The sequence below is a fragment of the Cervus elaphus genome, chromosome 20 (genome assembly GCF_910594005.1).
Source record: "Cervus elaphus chromosome 20, mCerEla1.1, whole genome shotgun sequence".
NCBI classification, from domain to species: Eukaryota; Metazoa; Chordata; class Mammalia; order Artiodactyla; family Cervidae; genus Cervus; species Cervus elaphus.
This window is the reverse complement of record NC_057834.1, coordinates 132,800,173-132,825,665: the sequence shown is the minus strand read 5'-3', so window position 1 is coordinate 132,825,665 and position 25,493 is coordinate 132,800,173. Positions and strand designations below refer to the sequence as shown.

The 25,493-nt window shown below is 50.5% G+C and overlaps 1 protein-coding gene across 1 annotated transcript in view; it reads right to left on the bottom strand.

The window, feature by feature from the left end:
• Positions 1 to 9,433, bottom strand: part of INPP5D (inositol polyphosphate-5-phosphatase D) — a 149,433-nt gene extending 140,000 nt beyond the window's left edge. The window contains exon 1 of the mRNA XM_043876283.1: positions 9,062 to 9,433. Coding sequence (XP_043732218.1) covers positions 9,062 to 9,195 — 134 coding nt within the window. The 5' untranslated portion in view covers positions 9,196 to 9,433. The remainder of the gene's footprint in view (positions 1 to 9,061) is intronic.
• Between the last annotated feature and the right edge of the window lie 16,060 nt (positions 9,434 to 25,493).

Genomic DNA, 25,493 nt, shown 5'->3' with positions numbered 1-25,493 from the left:
GTTTAAAGGCAACTACAGCCGAAAATATTTGCAACAAATGTGATATAAGGAATTCATGCAAAGAGGTGCTAACAGAAAAACTACAGTTTCAAAGGAAAAAAGGCAAAGAGAGAATGAAGCAGACCATCCACAAGAGAGAAATGATGAAAGTCAATAATCCAAACAAGTTTATCCCGACTGTAATCAAGCAATGCAAATCAAAATGAATGGAAATTAGCTACCTTTCACCTTGTAATTCAATATATTTTAAAAATGAAAATATTCAGTAAAGGGAGGCTGGAATGAGGTGGGTGCTCTTTGGCACTGCTTACCAGAACATAAATTATAACAAGATTTCTGGAAAGTAATTTGTCTTTTCCATTAAGAGCCTTAAAAATATTATCCTTTGATCCAGTAATTCCTCTGGAAATCTATCATCAGAAATATCAGATATTTGCACAAAGACCTTCATCACTGTCATATTTAAAATAGCAAAACACTGTTAGTAACTTAAATGTCTGACAATAGAAGAGTATTCCATAAATTATGGTGCATTGTGTAATAGAATTTGTGCATCTATTAAATATGATATTTAGGACGAAATGTTAACTAAATGAGAAAATGCTAATGTTGCTAGAAAATGCAGACTAAAATTACATGGTATTAGGCATATATTAATATAATATAGAGCTTATGGAACTTAAAGAGGTATGTATGTATCTACCTATGTATAGACATATCTATCTATCTAAATATATATAGAGAGAATATAAATGAGAAAATACAGCAACAAATTAACGGTATTTGTGTTAGTCTCTCATCTCAGTGATTGGGTAATTATTTTCTTCCTTAACACCTTGAATGCTATATGTTTTACTTAATACTGTATTTTTTAAGTTAACTTGAAAAAACGTGGGAGGAGAAGGGGACGACAGAGGATGAGATGGTTGGATGGCATCACTGACTTAATGGACATGAGTTTGAGCAAACTTGGGAGATGGTGATGGACAGGGAGGCCTGGCATGTTGTGGTCCATGGGGTGGCAAAGAGTCGGACACAACTGAGTGACTGAACTGAACTGAACTGCAAAATCACCGCCCTGTTTATCAGAGGGTCTATTTCTACACTGGCCCTGACACACGGGATGCCCAGCAAGACTCCCCCCTCCGGAGGACAGGTTTCTAGTTGGCAAGGGAAGGGCTGGACCAGTTGATCCTTTGGTGTCATTTACAGTAAGTAATCGAACCCAAATAGTCTGGGTCCTGGTACTTGGAAACACAACACTTTTCTCAATAATGGGACAAAGGGACTGTGATATCAGCAGGAGAGAGAGGAGGGAGCCGGTCCACAGAGCTGCCCGGGGGCCTGGCCTGCAGGGCTGTGGACACTCAGGCCTCCTCATCCGCTGCTGGGCTTCCTTGGAGCCTTCGGACTCTAGATCCCTCAGTCTCTCCCTCCCGTGTTGGCAGTTAATCACTCTTAAGGTGGCCTCTGCGTCTCGCCTTTCTCTTCCTTCTCCCAGCTTCATTCAGCGCTTCTTCCCGGGCCCCGGGGCCCCAGACCTCTCTCTCTCAGCCCTCCAGGCGCTCACCGGGCCCCCCCGCCCCACAGCCGCCGGCCAGTCGTGCGTCACCCGCCGCGTCCTCTTCCTGCCTCATCTCTCTGAGCGCTTCCTCTGAGGAGGCCCCACACGACAGCCCAGTGTCTCCCGGAGGCTCCCGCGGCCTCCAGGAAGCCCCAGGAGTGACGCTCAGCCACCGCCCCCCTCTCTCCTCCTGCCGCGGAGCGCTCCCCACAGAGGGGCCTCCCCGCTCTGCCTCTGAGACGTCGCTCCTCACTCGGCAGCTCTGAAAACTCACGGCCAAGAGCCTCTCATACAGAGCGGAGTTACGTCCGAAGAAGAAAGATACAGTACGTCAATGGCGTATAGCCGGCGTCTAGAAAACCAGGAAGGATGAACCTACTGACAGAGAAGAAATGGAGACGCAGTTGTGGAGACCGGGCTGGTGGCCACGGCGTGGGGGAGGAGAGGGTGGGACCAGCGGAGAAAGGTGCATTGACACACGTACACCATCGTGTGTAAAGTAGATAACCAGCAGGAAGCCGCTGCACAACGCAGGGAGGCCCGCCTGGCACTCCGTGACGACCTAGAGGCGTGGAGAGGGGAGGGGAGGGAGACTCGAGAGGAAGGGGATATATGTATATAATTATGACTCATTCCCGTTGGTGTACGGCGGAGACCACAACAGCGTTTCACAGCAATTATCCTCCAATTCAAAAAAAAAAAAGGAACAGCCCGTGTTCAGCGGGTGCTGACTATGTATGCTTGTCGTCCACAATCTCCCGTTTTATCCTCTCGATAATCCAGCGACAACAACGGAAAGACAAATCGCCCCATTTTTTACATGGGCAAAAGATACAAACAGACATTTCTTCAGAGAAGGTATGCAGGTGGCCAAGGAGCAGAGGAGAAGAGGCTCAACAACATTCATCCTTAGAGAGATGCCAACCCAAGTCACAATAAGAGGCTACTTCACACCTACTAGGACGGCCACTACCAAAATGATAATAACAAGTGTACTTGAGGGTGTGGAAAAATTAGACCCTGCTGATGGGAATGAAACAGTACCACTACTGTAGAAAAGGTGGACAGTTCCACAAAAAGTAAAACGAAATTACCACATGACCCAGCAGTTCCACCCAAGACAGTTGAAAACACACGTGCATAAAAAAGCTTGAACTTAAATGACCACAGCAGCATCATTTGTAATAGCACAAAAGGAAGAGCAACCCAAATGCCTGTCAACTGATGAACAGCTAAATAAAATGTGACCTTTTGATAAAATGGACTATTATTTTTCCATGAAAAGGAATGATTCATACTACACCATGGATAAACCTTGGAAGCATTATGCCAGGTGAGAAAAGTCAGATACGAAAGGCCACATATTGTGTGATTCTATTCCTATGAAATTATCCAAAACAGGCAAATGGTCAGAGACAGAAATTAAGTCAATCAGTAGTTGCCACAGTTTGGGAGGGATGGAAATGGGAAGTGACTCCTAAGAGGTTCAGGTTTATAGGAAGGGGAGGGGTGATGAAAATGTTCTGGTGTTAGATGGTGGCGATAGCATCACTGACTTGATGGACATGTGTTTGAGCAAGGTCGGGGAGTTGGTGATGGACAGGGAGGCCTGGCATGCTGCAGTCCATGGGTTTGCAAAGAGTTGGACAGGACTGAGCGACTGAACTGAACTGAACTGAACTGATGGTTTTACAACATTATGAATGCACTACACACCACTGAATGGTACACTGATTCTACAGGGTGTGTTTTACTGCAATAAAAAAATTAAGCCAATGAGTGGGCATTTCCCCAGGGAGGACGCTGGGTGGGTACAGGGAGGTTAGCATCTCGCAAGGCTAGAACTCACATGGGGCCCAGCCAACCGCAGAGGGCTTGCCCCTAAGGACTTCATCACATGACCTGAATTATGGAGGGAAGAGCCTCCATCGCTGGGGCAGGGAGGAAGCCCTAGAGCACCACCTCTCCTGGCCATGCTGGGGTTCACAGTCCAGGAGATGGGACCACTCAACGGAGAAGCTCCGAAGTCTGTGCACAGGTGACTCTCACCTGTCAGGTAGACAGGTGCTCAGTCTCCTCAGTCGTGTTTGACTCTTTGAGACCCTACAGACTGTAGCCCACCAGGCTCTGTCCATGGGATTCTCCAGGCAAGAATACTAGAGTGGGTTGCCATGCCCTCCTCTGGGGGACCTTCCAGACCCAGGGATCGAACTTGGGTCACCTGCACTGCAGGCTGATTCTTTACTGCCAAGCCACTAGGGAAAAACACACCAAAGCCAAGCCTCCCCTGGTTCTGGAAAAATTGTTCCAGGGCGGTAGGCTAGGGCACAGAGAATCTGGAGACACTCGACTTGACTATGGGTTTTCCAAATCACTGCACAAAGAAAGTACCAGGAACCTGTTAGGTGGAGAGGCCTCCCCAGGCACATCACTCCCTCTTGGTCCTGCTCGCAGAAGGACTGCTCAGAATAGTGGTCCCCGGACAACTAGTCAGCAAGCTGGACAGTCTCTTACACAAACCAGCTTTTAGGAGCCATGGTCCTCTGGCTCTGACTACTGTCTGTGCCAGCATCTCTCACCCTTTGCCAATACCAGATAGGAAAAACATTCTTTTCCTTTGCATGTACACAAAAGTAATTCATGAGCAGTATTTGTCATTGTTGTTGTTTAGCTGCTAAGTTGTGTCCGACTCTTTGTGACCCCACGAACTGCAGCACGCAAGACTTCCCTGTCCTTCAATATCTCCTTCACTCATATTCATGGAGTCGGTGATGCCATCCAACCATCTCATCTGCTGTTGCCCCCTTCCCCTCCTGCCCTCAGTCTTTCCCAGCATCTGGGAGCAGCATAAACTTTCCTAAACTTTGAAAGTGGGTTGGAGGAAGGAGGATTACATCAGACCCATTCACACCTTAGTAAATGGCTTTACACCTGTCCAGGACAGTCCTGCCCCACGCCCCTGCCAAGTCCCTTCTCTGCGCTACATCACGAGGGGTCTGCCTTCCAGGCCTCCTCTGACTCTACACACACCCAGACTTGCTGGCGTCTCTCTCTTTCTCTCTCCCAGGAACAGTAAGTTCAAGTCCTGGTCCTGCCATCATTAGTACTGTGAACATACAGCATGTTACCTAACTTCTCTGGGTCTCAGTTTCCGCATCTGTAAAGTGGGGATAATAACCATACTTCCTCCGAAGGCCAATATGGACAGTGAGTGAGATAGTGTGTGCAAAGAGCTTAGCATGACAGAACCTGACATGCAGGTTGTCTTCTGCTATTAATTTTAGACAGAATGCATCAGTATCCACCTTCAGTTTGCAGAGCAAGGCTGCAATGGTATGGCCTGCCGTACCTCAAGGAGACATAACCTTCTTACTAATAAGTAGAATGCTTTGTCAGAGGGCACTTTTGGTGACAAAATGTCCTTCTAGGGCTTCTTTGTCTTTCTGGCCGTGCTTACAAGGCTACCAAGTCCAGGCTGCCTTGTACTGTCCCTGGGAAGGCAGCTGTGACCTTTGCCTGGGCAGCTTGTGGTTGGCCAGGTGCTGAGGGAAACCCAGACCATGTCCTCGCCACGGCTGGTCAGGCCAGACATCGGTTTCAGAGTCACGGGTAGCACATGCCTGCCCCTGCCCCTGGGAGGAAAGCCAACTCTCTCCCGTGTGGTTTAGTGGGAACACCACTGGACCAGGCAGCTCCATCCTGCATGGTGGCTGATGGACCCAGAATATATAGGCTTCCTCCTGGGGGCTGGGCTGCTCTTACAGAGACGGCAGTGTATCTCTGACTCTTCTGGGCCATTGTTCTAGTTCAACCCGCCCAGCCAGGGCTAGGAGAGCCTAGCCCCAGCTGACCCGTGACCCCACACGTTGACAGACCCGAATCCCCAAAGGTGTACCTCTTCTCTGCAGCAGAAGGCACGTGGCAGGAGTGCTGGCCCCACGTGGAAGCACAGTCCTGGCAGGAGAGGAGGGCACAAGCTTGACAGGCCCTTAGCATCCTTTGTACAACAGGGGCAGGACGGTCCCCTCAGGGAGCTCCCCCTGACCTCCCTAGTCTGCTGGTGGGTTCGAGTGGGGCCAGGGGAGTGTGACATAGGCCCTACCCAGAAGACCCACTGCCCCTTGCCATCTCAAGCCCCTTGCTGCAAGAAGGCAGAGCTGGAGTTTGTCCATGGGGTCAGCTGCCTGGGGTCCTCCCCTCCAGCTCTCTGCACCCTGAAATGGGCCTCAGGGTCCCCCTAAAGCAAGGTTTTCTGAGTTGTGGAGGAGCAGGAGGTAGGGCTGACCTCCCGAGAGGAAGTGCAGGTTTGCTAGGCCCGGGGGCGAATGGGCACCTGTGGGTCACATGGGCCACTGTCAATCGCAGCCTTGTCTTCTGGCGTCTCCCTCACCCCCTCCTTAGTTCCATTTAAATAGGCAAATCCTGTCCTCTTTCTCCAGCAAGCAGCCCACTCCCGAGGAAGCTGCCCTCAGGTCCTGGAGCTCCAAGCATCTCAGTCTAAACCGGTGTAGGAAGCCAACTGCCGCCCCCTTCTCTCAACTGGAGGGGCCGGGAATATGCTCGAGCCACTGGAGTCCAGGCAGGGCAGGTCTGGGCACCCGGGGCCCGAGGTCTTTTCCCGTATAGATTTTTCCAGCGTAGGAGGGCCAGTCTTGAAGGCTTCCTTCTGCTTCCTTGCTCAGTTTGGAGCAGGGTCACTAAAAGGCCTTGACCCCATGGCTGGCTTACCTGGGGTCCTGCTCTCTCAGCAACTCCCAGAGAGAAGCAGAGGGTATCGCCTGATGCCTGGGAAAGTCAGGCTTGTGGAACCCCACTGGGGTGCCCCTCACTGGCCGAGGACCAAGAGCACAAGGTTTTCACCGGTCCCAGGAAGAGAGAAAGCTAAGGATGGGGTGGGAGGGTGGGGGGCTGTTTTTCAGGAAGTCAAACCTGTGTGATTTAAAGGACTGGCTTTTTGATTTTTTCTGTTTTGTTTTTTAAGAGCACGTTCTTCTTGCCTTTTCGGTGGCATTAAAGGATACTTCCATGAAATCAGCAGCTGAGAGGCGGCAGTTAGATATCACTTAGCTAGGTTTTCGTTTTTAAATCTCCTTAATTGGCAACACTAAAGGTGGTGGCAAAAGGAGGTCTCCCAGGGTTTTGGAAAGTTTGGGGTTCCTGCCCCTGCAGGAAGCGTGACTCCCCCCGCCGCCGACAGAGCCAAGGGGAGAAGGGAGCCCTGGGCCTGGGGTTAGTGCCTGGCCTCACCGCTGGGCTCCCTGGGGAGGGCTCCAAGCCCTGCTGTCTGGAGCTAAAGGGGCCTTGGGGCTGGGAGACTGACAAGAAGCCCAGCCCTGGACTTAGAGGATGGTGGATATGGGGTGGGGTGTGGGCCACGGGTACCCTCCCGAAGAGGCAGACCCTGTTCAGTTGCCAAGGCTCCAAGAGTAACTCAGCACCGGGGGGGCGGAGGGGAGGGAAGGAGACGCAAGAGAGAGGAACGAATACTGCAAACCCTCTGGGATCTCAGTTTGGCCCCAGCCAGCCCGGTAGTGTGGGGGCTCCCCTGTGGCTCCGACGGTTAAGAATCCGCCTGCAAAGCAGGAGACCCGGGTTCGATCCCTAGGTCAGAAGGATCCCCTGGAAAAGGGCATGGCAACCCACTCCAGTTTTCTTGCCTGGGAAATCCCAGAGGAGCCTGACGGGCTATCCAGTCCATGGGGTTGCAAACAGTCAGATACCACTGAGCAACTAACACACACACACACAGCAGGGCAGTGTGGGCAAAGGCCTCAAGCTCTCTGAGGCTGCCCACTTGCCAAGTCAGGGGCGGCGGGACTAGAGGTTTCATGGCTTCTCCCAGCTCTGGCTCTGGCTGTCACAAGGCTCCCAGTTTGGAGTCAGAGACCCACCTTCCAGTCTGTAGCCTAAGCCTGACCACAGCTCCTGGTCAAGGGGCTGCTGTGAAGGTTAGTGAGCTGGAGCCTGGAAGCTCCCGAGATCTCCTGGGGAGGGGAAGAGCTCCACGTGGGCTGAGGGGAGGCAGATGAGGATGTCCCCACTGTTTCTCCGCCTGGGTTGATGGGTCCCCACAGGGGCTGTGCCTGTGGGGAAGACTGGGTCTGCTTCCCTTCCTCCCAGGTGTGAGAACTGGGGGCTCAGGAAGCCGGCCTTGGGAGGGCAAGGCTCTGATGCAGTCAGACCTCAGGCCGGGAGGCCAGCTGAAAGCCTGGGTTCCTTTCTAAACACTCCCAGTTCATCCTGGTAAACACCCTGCCTTCTCTCGCTGCCACTGGAACCCAGGCTCACACCGGCTTGACAGGCACAGGACTAGGGTGGCAGCAGTCTGTCTGGGTGCAGCCCCTGGGGACGGACAGTGTTGACTTTGTCCTTACTCGGTTAACCCGTCTGAGCCTCAATTGCCTCATCTGCAAAAGCGGCCAGCAAAAGGACCTGCACTTCAGATTGTCGCGAGGTTGAAATAGGTTGACGCACAGACAAATGCTCAAACTCAACAAGCTCCAAATAAGGACCGTGGTCCATGACCCATTTCCCCTCCTGCATGGATAGCGGTAGGGTCTGCCTGCTCAGAGGGACCCTTCTGCAAGCCCAGGGGTGCTACCTGAGAGGTGCAGGTGAACACGCCCTTCCCCCATCACACCCGAGGCCCCAGCGGGCATGGTTAGACCGCAGGGCGGCAGAGTGCAGGGCCACGGGCCTCCCTCAGACATTGGTGGAGAAGGGTGTTTCAAAAAGGAACCTTCAGCAAGTGGCCGGTTCCCCAGTTTGGGGACAACTGGCTCATTCAGCAACATCCCAGAGCCAGGGGCGGGGGGGCAGTCGATGGTGGCCGAGAGGCCTCAAAAGGTGGGGACACAGCTGAGGGCCAAGGACGGGTGAGAAGCGGCTCCTGCTCTTGGTAACGTGACTTCCTCTGCTCCCAGGGCCCCAGATACAGCTTCTGATCCTTTCTTGAGTGACTCCCCATGTTCACGGCTCCCCAGACAACAGCTTCCTCCAAAGACCCATACCCTGGCACAGGAAGGGTTCCCTCTTGCCACTTCCGTTCTTCCAGGAGGGTTTCCCAGCTGGGCATCTTTGACCAACACCTAAACTGACCCAGCTGCTTTCTAACACTCCCACCACCACGGAGCCCAGAGTTTCTACCCAGCTCTCAGGGCCTGGATACCCCCTCCTCCTCTTGGCCCCTGGAACCTCTAGGAAGCCCCTGGTCCTGCTGCTTGCTGGTCGCTGGGGTGTGCGGCCCAGGCCCCAGGCTAGTCCATGGGGGGGTCCTGCTCTCAAAACCCCAACTCCAAGGCTGAGCAGGTCCCCCAGCGGGCCTCAGCCAGACCCACCAACAAACCAGGGGAGCGTGCACGGTCGCTGGACACAAAAACAACCCCATCCCAAGGCAGGGGCCCTGACACGCCCCGAGCCAGCTTGCCCTGTGCCCAAGTGGCACCTCCATCACCTCCATAGCCAGGCCGGGCCGGGGTGGGCAGGTCGGGTACTCACAGCACACAGAGCGCGTAGGCCCGGGAGATGGACTCGCTGGCACGCACGAGGAAGCTCCCGTCCTTGCCCGTCCTGGAGAGCAGCTCTTCTGCCTTGGAGCGGGTGATGTTGCCATGGTTCCAGCAGGGGACCATGGTGGGTGCGGGTCTCCCCGGGGCCGGGCCCGGCGGCCTCACCACTGGACCGGACACCGAGCTGACAGGGGAGCTGGGCCCTCCTGCGCCGTGACCCCCCGTGGGTTCCCTCTCAGTCGCCCCAGCTGCTGCTGCTGCTGCCACCCGCTCACTGACTGACTTCCTGTTTCAGGCACTCGGCGAGGGAAAGGAAGCTGAGCTGCAGAGAACTTCCTCATTGCAGAGCCCAAGCAAGACAGTCCTCCACCTCCCCCCTCACGGCCTGCTGCCCCTCCCTCTCACCACCCCCCGCCCCGCACCCCGCCCGCGCCCCCCACCCCCGGCTCCTTCCTTTAATGGGTCTCGGTCCCTGGAATGTAGAATATCAGCTTGAGTCCTCCTGGGGGAATCTCTCAGCTCCTCTGGCGTCAGGAGGCTCAGGGCCAGCCTCTGAAGGAGTGAGGCCCAAGCATTGTCCATTCTGAGGCCCGTGACCCAATGCCACGCGTGGGGTGGCCATGCTCTGGACATCCACCCCAGCCCTCTGCCCTACCCTGAGCTTTCCACCTTCCTGTCTACTCCCTCTGACATGCCCATGGGCCAGAGGCTCACAGGGCTGGGCTTCTCAACTGGGGCTGAGGCCTGCACCCCCACCCCCTGCCGAGGGGGGTACCAGCCGAGCCCCCCTACTCATACCGAGACACACAGGGCCACCTGGGCACCATTCAGCTCCTGGGGGCTGGGAAGACCTTGGGCAACACCACCCGTGGGCCCCCTGGGGACAGCTCTGTGACACTTTATATCCATCATGGGGGCCGGCAGTTATATGGGAGCCCATGGCAACCCTTTTCCAGGGCAGCACATCCTGATCCCAGCGGCCCAGCGGCCCAGCTTAGGGACGGAGCTGGGAGGGCTCTTGGGACATGGACCTTTTGCAGGGTGACACCTCTGGATCTTTCTGGGACACTTGGGACACTCACACATGCCCCCACCACCCCCGGGGAAAGTTGGCCACCTGGCAAGGATGGCGTTCCTTCCTGAGTCCCACGTCTCAGGTAGAGCTGGAGTTGGAGGTGGAGGTGGCTGGGCATGGTTGCGTTGGTCCACAGCTCAAAGGTGGGGGGGGGGGCACTGCCTTTGAGGAGGTGGGGCCCACCACCCAGGATCAGTAGGTACCCTGCTTGGACCCCAGACAGGGAGCCCTCAGTGCTCAGGTCAGTGCCCCAGGGTGAAGGGGCAGGTGCCGGCCTGTTGCACAAGACCCCCGGTCCTGTCTCGGCCCTCAGCCAGCCCCCGAACATTGACAGAAGAAGCCGTGTCCAGGCAGCTGGGCCAGGCAAGCCTCCACTCAAATCCGGTCCTCTGCGTCCAAGCTGCAGGAGCTGGCTGGTTCCTTCTCCCTCTCGGCCTCGGTTTCCTCTTCTCTGCCTGAAGGAGAGCAGCCCCAGAGGAGCTCACATGTGCCCTGCAACAGTTGATTCTGAAAAGCAAAACTAACTGCTCTGATTCTTGAATCCTGAATCCTGGACCCGGCTCGCCTCCTGCCTGAGGGAAGAGTGGAGGGGTGCGGGGGGGGGCGGGGAGGAGATGGTCAACTCAGGCCTGAGGTGGGGGAAACTGGGCCCATTAAAGGGGCCCCACGGGGTGGGCTGCTCCCCCTGTGGGGTCATCTCCGGGGTCCTCTCCAGCAGGGGTATGGTCAAGGCGTGGCTGTCCTCCGGCAGGCCTTCTTGGCTTCTAAGGGCAGTTCCTTTTGGAAACCTAGCCCAGCGAACTCCCTGGTCCCCGCATTCACCTTCTCAAAGCCAGTTCCTCCTCGAAGCCAGTTCCTCCCCCAGCTGCTCTGAGCTTCCCCTTCCCTAACACTGCCCCCTCCCTCCCCCCCACCAATGCCCCCTCCCTGCTCCTCTGTCTGAACCCAGGGAAGAAACTCCCAAGCCTTCAGAAAGCCCGTATCAAGGCTGAGCTAGGTATGGGGCCACCGAGTTGGGGCTAAGAGACTTGCTCCTGGGATGCTCCCACCATACACTTCCCAGCCTTCTCCTCGTTCCCCTGCTGAGCTCCATCAGCTTCCTTCCTCGAAGCCCCCAGGTTGCTTCAGGGTCCTTCAGGAGGATCCACCCACAGTGCTGGCCCCATAGCACCTTGACCAGCTTATCCACAGAGACCCACCCTCTAGCACATCCAAGACCCTTCCACTTACATCGATCTCCCCTAACACTCCTTCTGACCTGCCATGCCTCACCTCTGTTCCCACTGAGTCCCATCGTTCAGCAGGGTCGGGGTGGCCAGTGGGACTGTCCCTGCCATTTGGTCCAGTGTGGTTTCCCTTTGACACACACCACGCATTTAAGACAGACACAACATATACAAGACACACACAACACATACAGGACACACACAGCACACACAAGACACACACATGTCATCCATGTTCCCCTAATTTTTAAAGTCCATCCTATCCTGTCATGTCCTCCTGAGAAACCTGTATGCAGGCCAAGAAGCAACAGTTAGAACTGGACATGGAAGAACAGACTGGTTCCAAACTGGGAAAGGAGTATGTCAAGGCTGAATATTATCACGCTGTTTATTTAACTTGTATGCAGAGTACATCACGTGAAATGTTGTGCTGGATGAAGCACAAGCTGGAATCAAGATTGCCAGGAGAAATATCAATAACCTCAGATATGCAGATGATACCACCCTTATGGCAGAAAGTGAAGAAGAACTAAAGAGCGTCTTGATGAAAGTGAAAGAGGAGAGTGAAAAAGTTGGCTTAAAACTCAACATTCAGAAAACTAAGATCGTGGCATCTGGTCCCATCACTTCATGGCAAATAGATGGGGAAACAATGGAAACGGTGAGAGACTTTATTTTTTTGAGCTCCAAAATCACTGCAGATGGTTACTGCAGCCATGAAATTAAAAGACACTTTCTCCTTGGAAGAAAAGCTCTGACCAACCTAGACAGTATATTACAAAGCAGAGACATTACTTTGCCAACAAAGGTGTGTCTGGCAAAGCTATGGTTTTTCCATGAGTCATGTATGGATGTGAAAGTTGGACTATAAAGAAGGCTGAGCACTGAAGAATTGATGCTTTTGAACTGTGGTGCTGGAGAAGACTCTTGAGAGTCCCTTGGACAGTGAGGAGATCCAACCAGTCCATCGTAAAGGAAATCAGTCCTGAATATTCATTGAAAGGGCTGGTGCTGAAGCTGAAGCTCCAATACTTTGGCCACCTGATGCGAAGAACCAACTCATTGGAAAAGACCCTGATGCTGGGAAAGATTGAAGGTGGGAGGAGAAGGGGAGGACAGAGGATGAGATGGTTGAATGGCATCACCGACTTGATGGACATGAGTTTGAGTAAACTCCAGGAATTGGTGATGGACAGAGAAGCCTGTTGTGCTGCAGTCCATGGGGTCGCAAAGAATTGGACACAGCTGAGCTACTGAACTGAACTGAACTGATCCTGTCATGGCAGTCTGAAGGCAGGTTGGAAAAGAATTTCCTGACATAGAGCATTTCAGAAAGGAGTGAGTTTATTATGAACAGAGAGCAGAGACAATGTGGGCACTGTGAGCACAGCAGGCCAACCTCCTGACAGACCAGGGAGAGCTGACAATTTTCGTGGGTTAGTAGCCAATTTTTATAGCCTCAAGACAAAGAAAATTCCTGCTGGAAGGTTGGCGTTAGGTGATTGGTTAGGGCATTCTATGGTGATCACTGAGGTGGGCGTTTTTGCCTAATTTGAAGTGAGGAAGCCTGCTGGTGATGATCAGGTGCGGGGGGTGGTGGGGGGCTTTGGGGAACATTTACAAAGGGACTCAGTCATTTTCAGAGGGGATCTTGGTTCTGGGCTCCACTTCTGTGGCCTTGGGGCAGGGCTCCACACATCCCGTCTTCACTTCCTTCCCAACCCAGTTACCTAAACTGTCTCACACTGTCAGCTTCCTTGTCCGCCAGCCCTTCTGCCCCTGACGTTCAGAAAACCCCAGCTTCTAGATCAGAAATGCCCTTATGGTGAATGGGGCTTCAGTAAATATTTTCTTCTGCAGGACCCCTGTCTACATATAAACAATTTCATTAAAACTTGTCTTTTAAAATTCAGGGGCCCATGTAAGGTAGGGATTTCTCAATGACAGTTTAGAATAATGGACAGAGAGGAGATAATTATGTATGTTCCGGGTCCAATTGGCACCCTAGAAGAGTCTTTGTGATGTCTTTCTCTTCCTGCTCAGGTGCTGTTTTTTATTGTCAAATGCATCTGGCTGATTTTATATCCCCTCCAGCAAGAGGAGGGGAGCAGGGCTGCTATTATTCACAGTCTGGTGGCATTCAGAACCTGTTCATAAAAACATAGGCAGAACACTCTCTGACATAAACCACAGCAGGATCTTCTATGACCCACCTCCCAGAATATTGGAAATAAAAGCAAGAATAAACAAATGGGACCTAATTAAAATTAAAAGCTTCTGCACAACAAAGGAAACTATAAGCAAAGTGAAAAGACAACCTTCAGAATGGGAGAAAATAATAGCAAATGAAGCAACAGACAAAGGATTAGTCTAAAAAATATACAAGCAACTCCTGCAGCTCAATTCCAGAAAAATAAAACACCCAATCAAAAAGTGGGCCAAAGAACTAAAGAGACATTTCTCCAAAGAAGACATACAGATGGCTAACAAACATATGAAAAGATGCTCAACATCACTCATTATCAGAGAAATGCAAATCAAAACCACATGAGGTACCATTACACGCCAGTCAGAATGGCTGCTATCAAAAAGTCTACAAGCAATAAATGCTGGAAAGGATGTGGAGAAAAGGGAACCCTCTTACACTGTTGGTGGGAATGCAAACTAGTACAGCCACTATGGAGAACAGTGTGGAGGTTCCCTAAAAAACTGGAAATAGAACTGCCATATGACCCAGCAATCCCACTGCTGGGCATACACATTGAGGAAACCAGACCTGAAAGAGACACATGTACCCCAATGTTCATCGCAGCACTGTTTATAATAGCCAGGACATGGAAGAAACCTAGATGCCCATCAGCAGACAAATGGATAAGAAAGCTGTGGTACATATACACCATGGAATATTACTCAGCCATTAAAAAAGAATACATTTGAATCAGTACTAATGAGGTGGATGAAACTGGAGCCTGTTATACAGAGTGAAGTAAACCAGAAAGAAAAACACCAATACAGTATACTAACGCATATATATGGAATTTAGAAAGATGGTAACGATAACCCTGTATGTGAGACAGCAAGAGAGACACAGATGTACTGAACAGTCTTTTGGACTCTGTGGGAGAGGGCGAGGGCGGGATGATATGGGAGAATGGCATTGAAACATGTAAATTATCATATGTGAAATGAATTGCCAGTCCAGGTTCGACGCATGATACAGGATGCTCGGGGCTGGTGCACTGGGATGACCCAGAGGGATGGGATGGGGAGGGAGTTGGGAGGGGGTTCAGGATGGGGAACACATGTACACCCATGGCGGATTCAAGTCAATGTATGGCAAAACCAATACAATGTTGTAAAGTAAAATAAATAAATAATTAAAAAAAAAAAGAACCTGTTCATTTTGAGACATCACTCTGCCTCTGCATTTTCTAACCCTGTTCTTTTATGTCATTACTCGTGGCACTGCTTCATCCATTGTGCCGCCTGTGAATACTGGCTTCCAGGGGTCCCCTCTGAGGTTGTTCTTTTGCTTGCTTGGTACCCACAGATCTTACCTAGAGCATGCCAGGAAATGCTAACAAGAAAGGAGGCAAGATGGCAGAGTAGGAAGCCTCTGCCTCTCTCTCTCTCACTTTCTGTGTGTCCCTGTCTCTCTCTTTCTCCTTCCTTCCTCATCATCCCTCTCCCCTTCCCTTCCTCCCTCCCTCTCCCTCCACTCCCTTCCTTCCTCCCCTCTCCTCTCCCCACTTCCCCACCTCCCCCCTCCCTCCCTCCACCCATGAACCCTGAGCCCACCTCCACCCATGGTCACACCAAAATTAACCTTCTTACAGAGCAACTATCTAAAGAGTAGCAGGACAGATTTCCCACAGCTGAAGATGTAAAGAAGGGACCACAATGAGATGAGCAGGAAGGGCAGAGACGCAACAGAGTTGAGATCCACACCCCCTGGGGTTGGCAGCCCCAAATGGGATGACTATCACAACCACGGGCATCCTCCCCAAGGAGTAAGGCGTCTGACCCTTACATCAGTCTCCTCAGCCCAAGGGTCCTACACCAGGATGACAAGCCCCTAGCATGTCCAGTTTTGAAAGCCAAGCAGGGCTTATGTTCAGGACAGCCAGAGGGCTTTAGGAACCAGAGACTCTGCTCTTCAAAGACACACACAAGATGATGTAACAACAACATCTTACACATTCTGAGACCCAGTACAGAGGCGGTAGTTTGAAAGGAACCTGATAGATCAGACGTATTTGCTGACCTTGGAGAGGCTCCCAGAGAGGGTGCAAGGCAATTGGGACTCCCCTGGGGACAGGGACACAGGTAGTGTCCATTTGGGGGAGCTTGTTCTACCCCAATAACACTGGCACTGGCAGGTGCCATTTTGGAGTCTTCCCTCTAGCGTATCAGTGTTGGGGACTCACACCCACTGACCAGTGAGCTGGTACCAGGTCCCCGCTAACCCTACCCTGGGCCACAGAGACAACCATGCAGGGATCCAACCCCACTCACGAGAGGGCCAGCAGAGGCCCCAGTCCCCTCTGGGCTGCACAGCCAACCATGGAATAAGCCTACCCTGTCCTCCAGTGGGCCCACATCACTGCATAAGGCATGGCCTTGCAGTTATCTGGGCTGGGGTCCAGCCTCATCTACCACTGTGCCCACAGTACCTGACCTCACCACAACAGAAGGGCACACGCCGCCATACAGGGCCACTTCTAGAGCCTAAAGCTCTGGTGACCAAACAGGAGTTCGCTGTTGGACCCCATAGGACATCTCCTATGTAGGGCCACTTCTCCAAGATTGGGAAAGGTAACCAACTTAACCTAACACAGATAAATAAACACAGAAAGTTGAGGAAAATAAGGAGACAGAGGACTAAGTGCCAAATGAAGGAACAAGATATAACCTTAGAAAAAGAACTGAACCAAGAGGAGATAAACAATCTACCCCATAACAGGTTCAAGGTAATGATCATAAAGATGTTTACCAAACTCAGGAGAGGAATTGATGAACACAGAATTTCAATAGTGTTAGAAGACATAAAAAAGAATCGAAAAGAACTGAAGAATACAATAACTGAAACAAAAAGACACTAAGAGAAATCAACAGTATATTAAATGATACAGAGGAACAGATCAGTGATCCGAAAGACAAAGTAGTGGAAATCACCCAAGCTAAACGGAAGACAGAAAAAGAATTTTTTAAAGTGAAGATAGTTTGGGACTTCCCTGGGGGTCCAGTGGCTAAGGCTCCATGCTCCCAATGCAGGGGTCACTGGGTTTGATCCCTGATCACGGAACTAAGATCCCATATGCCACAACTAAGACCAGTACAGCCAAATAAATTCATCAAATAAATTTTTTAAAAGAATTTTTAAAAAATGAAGATAGTTTAAGAGACCTCTAGAAGAACATCAAGCATACTAACAGCTGCACTATAAGGGCCTCAGAAGAAGAAGAAGAGAGAGAAAGGGTCAAAGGACATATTTGAAAAAAATAACAATTGAAAACAGTCCTAACCTGGGGAAGGAAACAGGTTCAGGAAGCACACAGAGTCCCTAATAAGATGGACCTGAAGAAATCCGTGCTAAGATGCATCATAATTAAATGGAAAAGATGAAAGATAAAGAGACGATCTTAAAAGCAGCAAGAGAAAGCAACCAGTTAGATACAAGGGAACTCCCTTTAGACAATCAGCAGACTTTCAGCAGAAACTGTGTAGGCCAGAAGCAAGCAGCACAACGTATTTGAAGTGATGAAAGACAACCTCTTCAGTGAATGGTTTGGGGAAAGCTGGATAGCTACATGCAAAAGAATCAAACTGGACTACTCTCTCACATCATGCACACACACAAAAATTGTTTGCTGGGTTAAAGACTTAAATGTACGACCTGAAACCATGAAACTTCTGGAAGAAAATGTAGGCACTATGCCATCTAACATCAGTACTAGTAATAATTTTTGGCACTATATCCTCAGGCAAGGGAAACAAAACCAAAAATAAACAAATGATACTACATCAAACTAAGAAGCATTTGCATAGTGAAGGAAGCTATCAACAAAATGAAAAGGCCACCTACTGAACGAGAGAAGATATTTGCAAATGATATATCCTACAAGGAGTTAACGTCCAAAATACCCAAAGCATTCATACAGCTCAACGTCCAAAAGCCAAACGACTCGATTAAAGGTGGACAGAGCGTCTGAATAGAGCATCTCTAGAAGTTCTGGAAAAAACAGACAAAACTTCAGTGTTGAAGAAACGAACTTCCATGGCAGGTGCCAAGGCATAGGAGGGACTCTGCTTCTGAAATTTCCGGAGGTGGCAAGTGACAGAGACAGGAGCCAAGAGAGAAGTGTGATGATCCCGTGGGACCATGAAGCTACTTGTCCAGGGGTCTTTCCACCATGGACAGGAAGCAGAGTGGGTTTCAAGGTCTGGGAAGGGGGTCAGACGAGGAGAAGGATTATGGAGTCCCAGGTGTCAGGATGAGGGTTGGGGAGGAGGAGGAGGTAGAGATGTAGATCACTTCACACATGGTGGACAATATTTCTAAGTATTAATCACCATGTTTCCCCTTCGCTCCTTTGCTCACCAAAGCACTTTACTGTACCCCAGGGCTCCGCAGTCCCCACCAGCCTTGGCAGAATTGGTGTCAACCATACAATCTTATGGGAAGGAAGTGGGGGAGTGAAAGTGGTTACTGAGTCATCAAGAACAAAAGGAGCTGAGATAGTTTTAAGTGTCAATGTGTCTGGGCCAGCGTACCCAGATATTTGGCCAAACATTATTCTAGATGTCCCTGTGAAGATATTCATAGAAGTGATCAGCCTTTGAATCAGTAGACTCTGAGTCCATTGCTCTCCAAAGCACAGGTGGGCCTCATTCAATCAGTGGAGGGCCCTAATAGAAAAAGACGGAGGTTCCCCAGGGAAGAGGGAATTCAGTAAGCAAACCGCCTTCAGCCTCAAACCACAGCCTCAGCTCCTCCCTGAGTCCCCAGCCTGCAGCCCCACTCTGCAGATCTGGGGCTTGCCAGCCTCTGCAATCACATGAGCCAATTCCTGAAAATAAATCTGTGTACATGCATTGCACTGGCATTGTTTCTCTGGAGAACCTAATACAGAAGGAAATACGTGACAATGAAGTTTGAAAGCTGCTCACTCAGCCGCGTAATGAGGAGTGAATTTCCCTCACCCCAGACCTGCCGTCTATGGGGTCGCACAGAGTCGGACACGACTGAAGCGACTTAGCAGCAGCAGCAGCAGACGTGATACAAAGGCATCTTGGGGTTGTAGAAGGGGGTGGAGTACCGCTCACAGAGAACCAGGTAGGATGGGAGGCCCGAGCCTTCCCTCTCGGTCCAGGTCAGGGGGGTCAGGCCCCCCGTCCCAGAAGGAGCGACACCCTCCTCTGTCCTGATTAACTTACCTCCCCCCGTGTTTATTTGTTGTTTTAGTCATTCAGTCCTGTCCAACTCTTGGCGACCCCATGGACTGCAGCATTCCAGGCTCCTCTGTTCAGGGGATGTTTTTCAGGCAAAGATACCGGAGTGGGTTTCCACTTCCTTCTCCAACCGCCCCCCATGGGCCCCTCTCAAATCAAAGGCCAGAGACGACTATTACAGAGGGATCATACCTTTGACCCTCTGCTGGGAAGGAAGTCTTCCTCCCCGCTCAGCCCTCTCTGTCCCAGCCCCGCTCCCAGCTTGTTCTGGGGGTCTGTCGGACCCCCGGCTCCCCCACCTGCTGACTCCTCCACTTCTGCGGCTGGCATCTTTGAGAGGACCTTTCCACATCCTCTCCCCAGGCTCCTGAAGACACCGATTGGCTTCCCTTTGGGTCCAGCAGTCCTCAGAACACTTGGCTGGGCCTCTCCCAGGCCCCTAAGCCTCAGGCCCCTGAAGAGCAGGAAGGTGTTGCCTGGTTCACGCACCGCCCAGCCCCCCACCTTCACCCCACCCGCACCACCCCACCCCTCACAAACCAGGCCCAGAGGAGGAGGCCAGGGCGGCAAATCTCACTCAGTCATAAATGCCTGGGGTCTGTGGCGTCAGGTAAGGTGCCTGGCGAGGTGGGTGCTGTCAACCCGGCCAGAGTCTCAGAGGGGACCCTCTTGACTGGTGTCTGGAGGGCCAGAGCAGTTGCGGGGGCGCTCCAGTCTGCAGACGGCGTCCGTGACGCTCGCTGTTGGTTTATCAAGACGGCAGGACTCTGGTCATTTCTGGAAATAACCTGAAGGGGTCAGATTCCAAGCCTTATCATTCCCTGCCACCAGGGGGAGCCTCGAACTCCGCCCTCCACCCAGGAGTCGTGTGTGACCTGCTGCCCGGCTTGTCGCTTTCCAAGAGTCTCAGTTCACAGATTCCTGTCCTAACGAGTTCAGCAGGAACGGATGCAATTTCCCCAGGGATCCGTGGGCTCACAGAGTCCATGAACTCTGCTCCAGGACGTCCCTGGAGTACCACAGGCCTGGCAGTGAGTCACTCTCCCCTTCCGCCAGAGATGAAACAGACGAGAAAATCAAATGGACTTGAACTGCCACTGGGAATAATGAAGCTCGACTTTGGGGAGAATTGGGTGATGGACACTCACAACCATGAAAACAATGAGGGTCCTTCACTAAGATTGTTAAGGACACCGGAAAATATTCATAATACAGTGTTAAGTAAAAAGACAGAGAGAGAGAGAGAGACAGAGAAAATCTCAGGAAACTGGAAATGCTGATTCTAGCTATGGAAAAAGCTTTATCTTGAGAAATCACCAAATACGAAGATTGCAGAGTTTGGCGGCAAATCTTCTTTCTACTTTATCCTATATGACCGCATACTACTTTTATGAGAATAAAGATTAAGTAAATTAAAAAGACAACGCTGGCTCTGGATGGTGTGTGTGAAATCCCATGGGGCAGCTTGGCTTTATGTGGATGGCTGGTGGTATTCCAGGTGACACCTCCCCCAGCTCTCCTCCCTCGGGATTCGTGAGGAAGAGACGGATTTTTTTTCTTTAACTGAGAAGTAATACATTCACAGAGTAAAAAGTCAGCCAGCACAATGCGAAATAAGTTTCCCTGCCATGGCAGACTCACCCACATACCCCACCCACTGTCACAGTGTATAGTATAAGTTGCTCAGTCATGTCCGACTCTTTGTGACCCCATGAACTGTAGCCCTCCATGCTCCTCTGTCCACGGGATTCTCTAGGCAAGAATACTGGAGTGGGTTGCCATTCCCTTCTCCAGGGGATCTTCCCAACCCAGGGATCGAACCTGCATCTAACTGCACTGCAGGTGGTCTCTTGCATTGCAGGTGGATCCTTTACTATCTAAGCCACCAGGGAAGTCCCCCCACTGGTCCAGGGCCAGCATCTTATGTCTTCTCGCAAAACTTTCTGCACACATGCAAGCATATTTTTGTAGATCTTTTCTTTTTACCCTGTTGTACACCTGGCTTTTTTCACTTAGCGATGTTTCTGAACATTTCATGGAGCTTTTTCTTTGTATCTACCATATTCTTTTTAAAGCCAGCATACTATGCCTATAGCCCAGCACAGTGCATTGGACCAGTCACCTGTTGACAACATGACAACCTGTACAATGGCCATTTGTCTTTGGGCTCTATGCAGTCAGGTATCCATAAGATATATACCTTAATATTAAGAGAAACTTTAGGGTAAGGGGTCAGTAAGCATTACCCAGTGGCTCAGCAATTAAGAAGCTGCCTGTCGATGTAGGAGACACAGGTCCGATTCCTGGGTTAGGAAGATCCCCTGGAGGAGGAAGCGGCAACCCACTCCAGTATTCTTGCCTGGAGAATCCCATGGACGGAGGAGCCTGGTGGGCTACAGTCCATGGAGTCGCACACCCACACACACACACACACCAGTAAGTAGCTTGAGTTTCTGCAGATGTTCTGAATGATTTTGTCAGGTCAAAAGATCAGATTCCATCCAGGCTGGGATGTAATTGCACTCATCTCACACTCTAGCAAAGTAATGCTCAAAATTCTCCAAGTCAGGCTTCAACAGTACGTGAACCGTAAACTGCCAGATGTTGAAGCTGGATTTAGAAAAGGCAGAGGAACCAGAGATCAAATTGCCAACATCCACTGGATTATAGAAAAAGCAAGAGAGCTCCAGAAAAACATCTACTTCTGCTTTATTGACTACGCCAAAGCCTTTGACTGTGTGGATCACAACAAAGTGTAGAAAACTCTTCAAGAGATGGACTACCAGACCACCTGACCTGCCTCTTGAGAAACCTGTATGCAGGTCAGGAAGCAACAGTTAGAACTGGACTTGGAACAACAGACTGTTTCCAAATTGGGAAAGGAGATCGTCAAGGCTGTATATTGTCACCCTGCTTATTTAACTTATATGCAGAGTACATCATGAGAAACATTGGGCTGGATGAAGCACAAGCTGGAATCAAGATTGCTGGGAGAAATATCAATAACCTCAGATATGCAGATAATACCACCCTTATGGCAGAAAGTGAAGAAGAACTAAAGAGCGTCTTGATGAAAGTGAAAGAGGAGAGTGAAAAAGTTGGCTTAAAGCTCAACATTCAGAAAACTAAGATCATGGCATCTGGTCCCATCACTTCATGGCAAATAGATGGGGAAACAGCAGAAACAGTGGGAGACTTTATTTTGGGGGGCTCCAAAATTACCTCAGATGGTGACTACAGCCATGAAATTAAAAGACTCTTGCTCCTTGGAAGGAAATCTATGACAAACCTAGATAGCATATTAAAAAGCAGAGGCATTACTTTGCCAACAAAGGTCCATCTAGTCAAAGTTATGGTTTTTCCAGTAGTCATGTATGGATGTGAGAACTGGACTATAAAGAAAGCTGAGCACTGAAGAATTGATGGTTTTGAACTGAGGTGTTGGAGAAGACTCTTGAGAGTCCCTTGGACTGCAAGAAGATCCAACCAGTCATCCTAAAGGAAATCAGTCCTGAATATTCATTGGAATATTCACTGATGCTGAAGCTGAAGCTCCAATACTTTGGCCACCTGATGCAAAGAGCTGACTCATTGGAAAAGACCCTGATGCTGGGAAAGATTGAAGGTGGGAGGAGAAGGGGACGACAGAGGATGAGATGGCTAGATGGCATCACTAATGCGATGGACATGAGTTTGAGCAAGCTCCGGGAGTTGGTGAAGAACAGGGAGGCCTGGCATGCTGCAGTCCACAGGGTCGCAAAGAGTTGGACATGGCTGAGTGACTGAACTATTGGCCCCCTGGCACCACTTTCATTTCATTTTATTTTACTAACTGTGCCGTGCAGCTTGCAGGACCGCAGTTCCCTGACCAGGGATTGAACCTGGGCCACAGCTGTGACAGCGCTGAGTCCTAACCACTGAACTGCCAGGGAGTTCCCTGCGGTAGGATTTTTATGTGACTTTTACCCTCTTATTTTTAAAAAATCCTTTCTGCTATCAGTTTTCTAGATGTCCAGGGCATAATATGTATAGAATAGTTGACAGGGAAAATACTGGAAGAAGAGACCAATCAAATTTCTGTTTCAGTAGCTCAGAATTACATGATGAGTCAAGTGAAGAAAAAGGTAAGAGAGGAACAAGATCAAGATGGTTAAGAAATTCCCCAGCTAGGCCACCAGGGGATTGTCCTGGCTCCATTTTAGACAGCTCTCTTAGCGATACCGACTCCATCTTTACTTTCCTTTACAGGCGGCTCAACACCTTCCTTGTACGAAGCCCACACCGAGGGTGCGAAAGTTAGGCAGTCAGTGCCCGAGGTAACTGAATTGCCAGAACAACTGCCACCCTCTGCAGGCTCCCTGACCCCTAGGGTCAGATTTGCCAAACTCTGGAGACGGTAACTCTGACCCTCAGACTTGGGTACACCTGCCTGGACCAACTGCCACTGACCTGTCCTAGGGCAGCTGTGCCGCCCTGGGCCCCTTTTCCACCACACCCTCTGTCATGGTACCGGGCACTTCCCAAGCCTGAGTCGTGATCATCCTCCCTTGGCAGAGCCTGTTGCCATGTCCCCTAAATGCGTCTTCTGCCCACGGCTGTGGGGATTACATGCCAGCCCCTTTCCAGCTTCCTATTCTGTTCCTCTGCCTCTCGGCCCTGGCAGCCAGCAGTTCTCTTAGCTGATGCGCCAAAACCCAAACACCCAGTGGGTTCCAGTGTTATTCCCATCAGAATCTTCTGCCCAGTGTCCTCAGGTGCACTTCCTCCTCCTGTGTGGGTGCCCAGGGTCTCCGGAAACCCTGGGTGTCCCGACTACATCCTTGCCCATCATTCGGCTCCCAGAACTGCCTGGAAGTCCTCTCTGGATCGCCACGCTGCCCCCTCTCCCACCATCGCCCCATGGCACCCTCTCTTCCCTGATGCTCCAGACCCCCAGGCTGCCGGAAGCAAGGGCTTTTTTCTGACACATGTGCTAAATAGCATCGCTTCTCTTGGAGCCCAAGACCGGAGCCTTCACAACTTTGCTTGCTCAGAGCGTTTCCTATCACGACTCACACTTGCATTGTTTCGTGTGCACCTCTCCTGTGTGCTGTGTGGAGTCGCTTAGTCGTGTCCAACTCTCTGCGATCCTATGGACCATCCAGCTCTCTGAGATCCTATGGACCGTAGCCCGCCAGGCTCCGCTCCTCTGTCCATGGAGTTCTCCAGGCGAGGATACTAGAGTGGGCTTCCATTTCCTTCTCCAGGGGAATCTTCCCGACCCAGGGAATCCCCTCCTTATCACCTCCTCAAGAATCCACATTTGTCTTTTAATCCCTCAGGGCTGTAGTATCCGGCCCAGAGTGCCAGGTAGGAGGTATCATAGCACAAGCTGCCATAGCAAAACATCACAGACCAGAGGCCTTCAACATTAGACATTTGTCAATATTTTCTCACAGTTTTGGAGGCTGGAAGCCTGAGATCATGACACAGATGGCTGCTTCTCGCTGTGTCCTCATTTGGCTTCCCTTCAGTACCTATATATATAGAGAGATAGACAGAGACAGACAGACAGACAGACACACACACACACACACACACACACACACAGAGGTATCTCTCTTCCTCTTATAAGGTCCCCAACCCAATAGGATTAGGACCCCATCCTTATGAACTCATTTAATCTTTTTTTTTAATTAAAAATTTTTTTTAATTGAGGTATAGTTAGTTGATGTATAATATTATATGTTTCAGGTGTTACAACACAGTGATTCACAATTTTTAAAGGTTATACATCCAATATAAAATATTGGCTATATTCCTCGTGCTGTACAATATATCCCTGTAGCTTACTTATTTTTATTTTTTTTAGATCTGTTTTTTTTTTTTTTTGATGTGGACCATTTTTAAAGTCTAAAATTTGTTACAGTGTCATTTCTATTTTATATTTTGTTTCTTTGGCCACAAGGCATGTGGGATCTTAGCTTCCAGACCAGGAATCAAACCCACGCCCCCTACCTTGGAAGTTCATTTCAGTTCAGTTCGGTCACTCAGTCATGTCTGACTCTTTGCAACCCCATGAACTGCAGCACACCAGGCCTCCCTGTCCATCACCAACTCCCAGAGTCCACCCAAACCCATGTCCGTTGAGTCGGTGATGCCATCCAACCATCTCATCCTCTGTTGTCCACTTCTCCTCCCACCTTCAATCTCTCCCAGCATCAGGGTCTTTTCCAATGAGTCAGCTCTTCACATCAGGTGGCCAAAGTATTGCAGTTTCAGCTTCAATATCAGTCCTTCCAATGAACAACCAGGACTGATCTCCTTTAGGATGGACTGGTTGGATCTCCTTGCAGTCCAAGGGACTCTCAAGAGTCTTCTCCAACACCACAGTTCAAAAGCATCAATTCTTTGGCATTCAACTTTCTTTATAGTCCAGCTCTCATATCCATACATGACCACTGGAAAAACCATAGCCTTGACTAGACAGACCTATGTTGACAAAGTAATATCTCTGCTTTTTAATATGCTGTCTAGGTTGGTCATAACTTTCCTTCCAAGGAGCAAGCATCTTTTAATTTCATGGCTGCAGTCACTATCTGCAGTGATTTTGGAGCCCCAAAAAATAAAGTCAGCCACTGTTTCCACTGTTTCCCCATCTATTTGCCATGAAGTGATGGGACCAGATG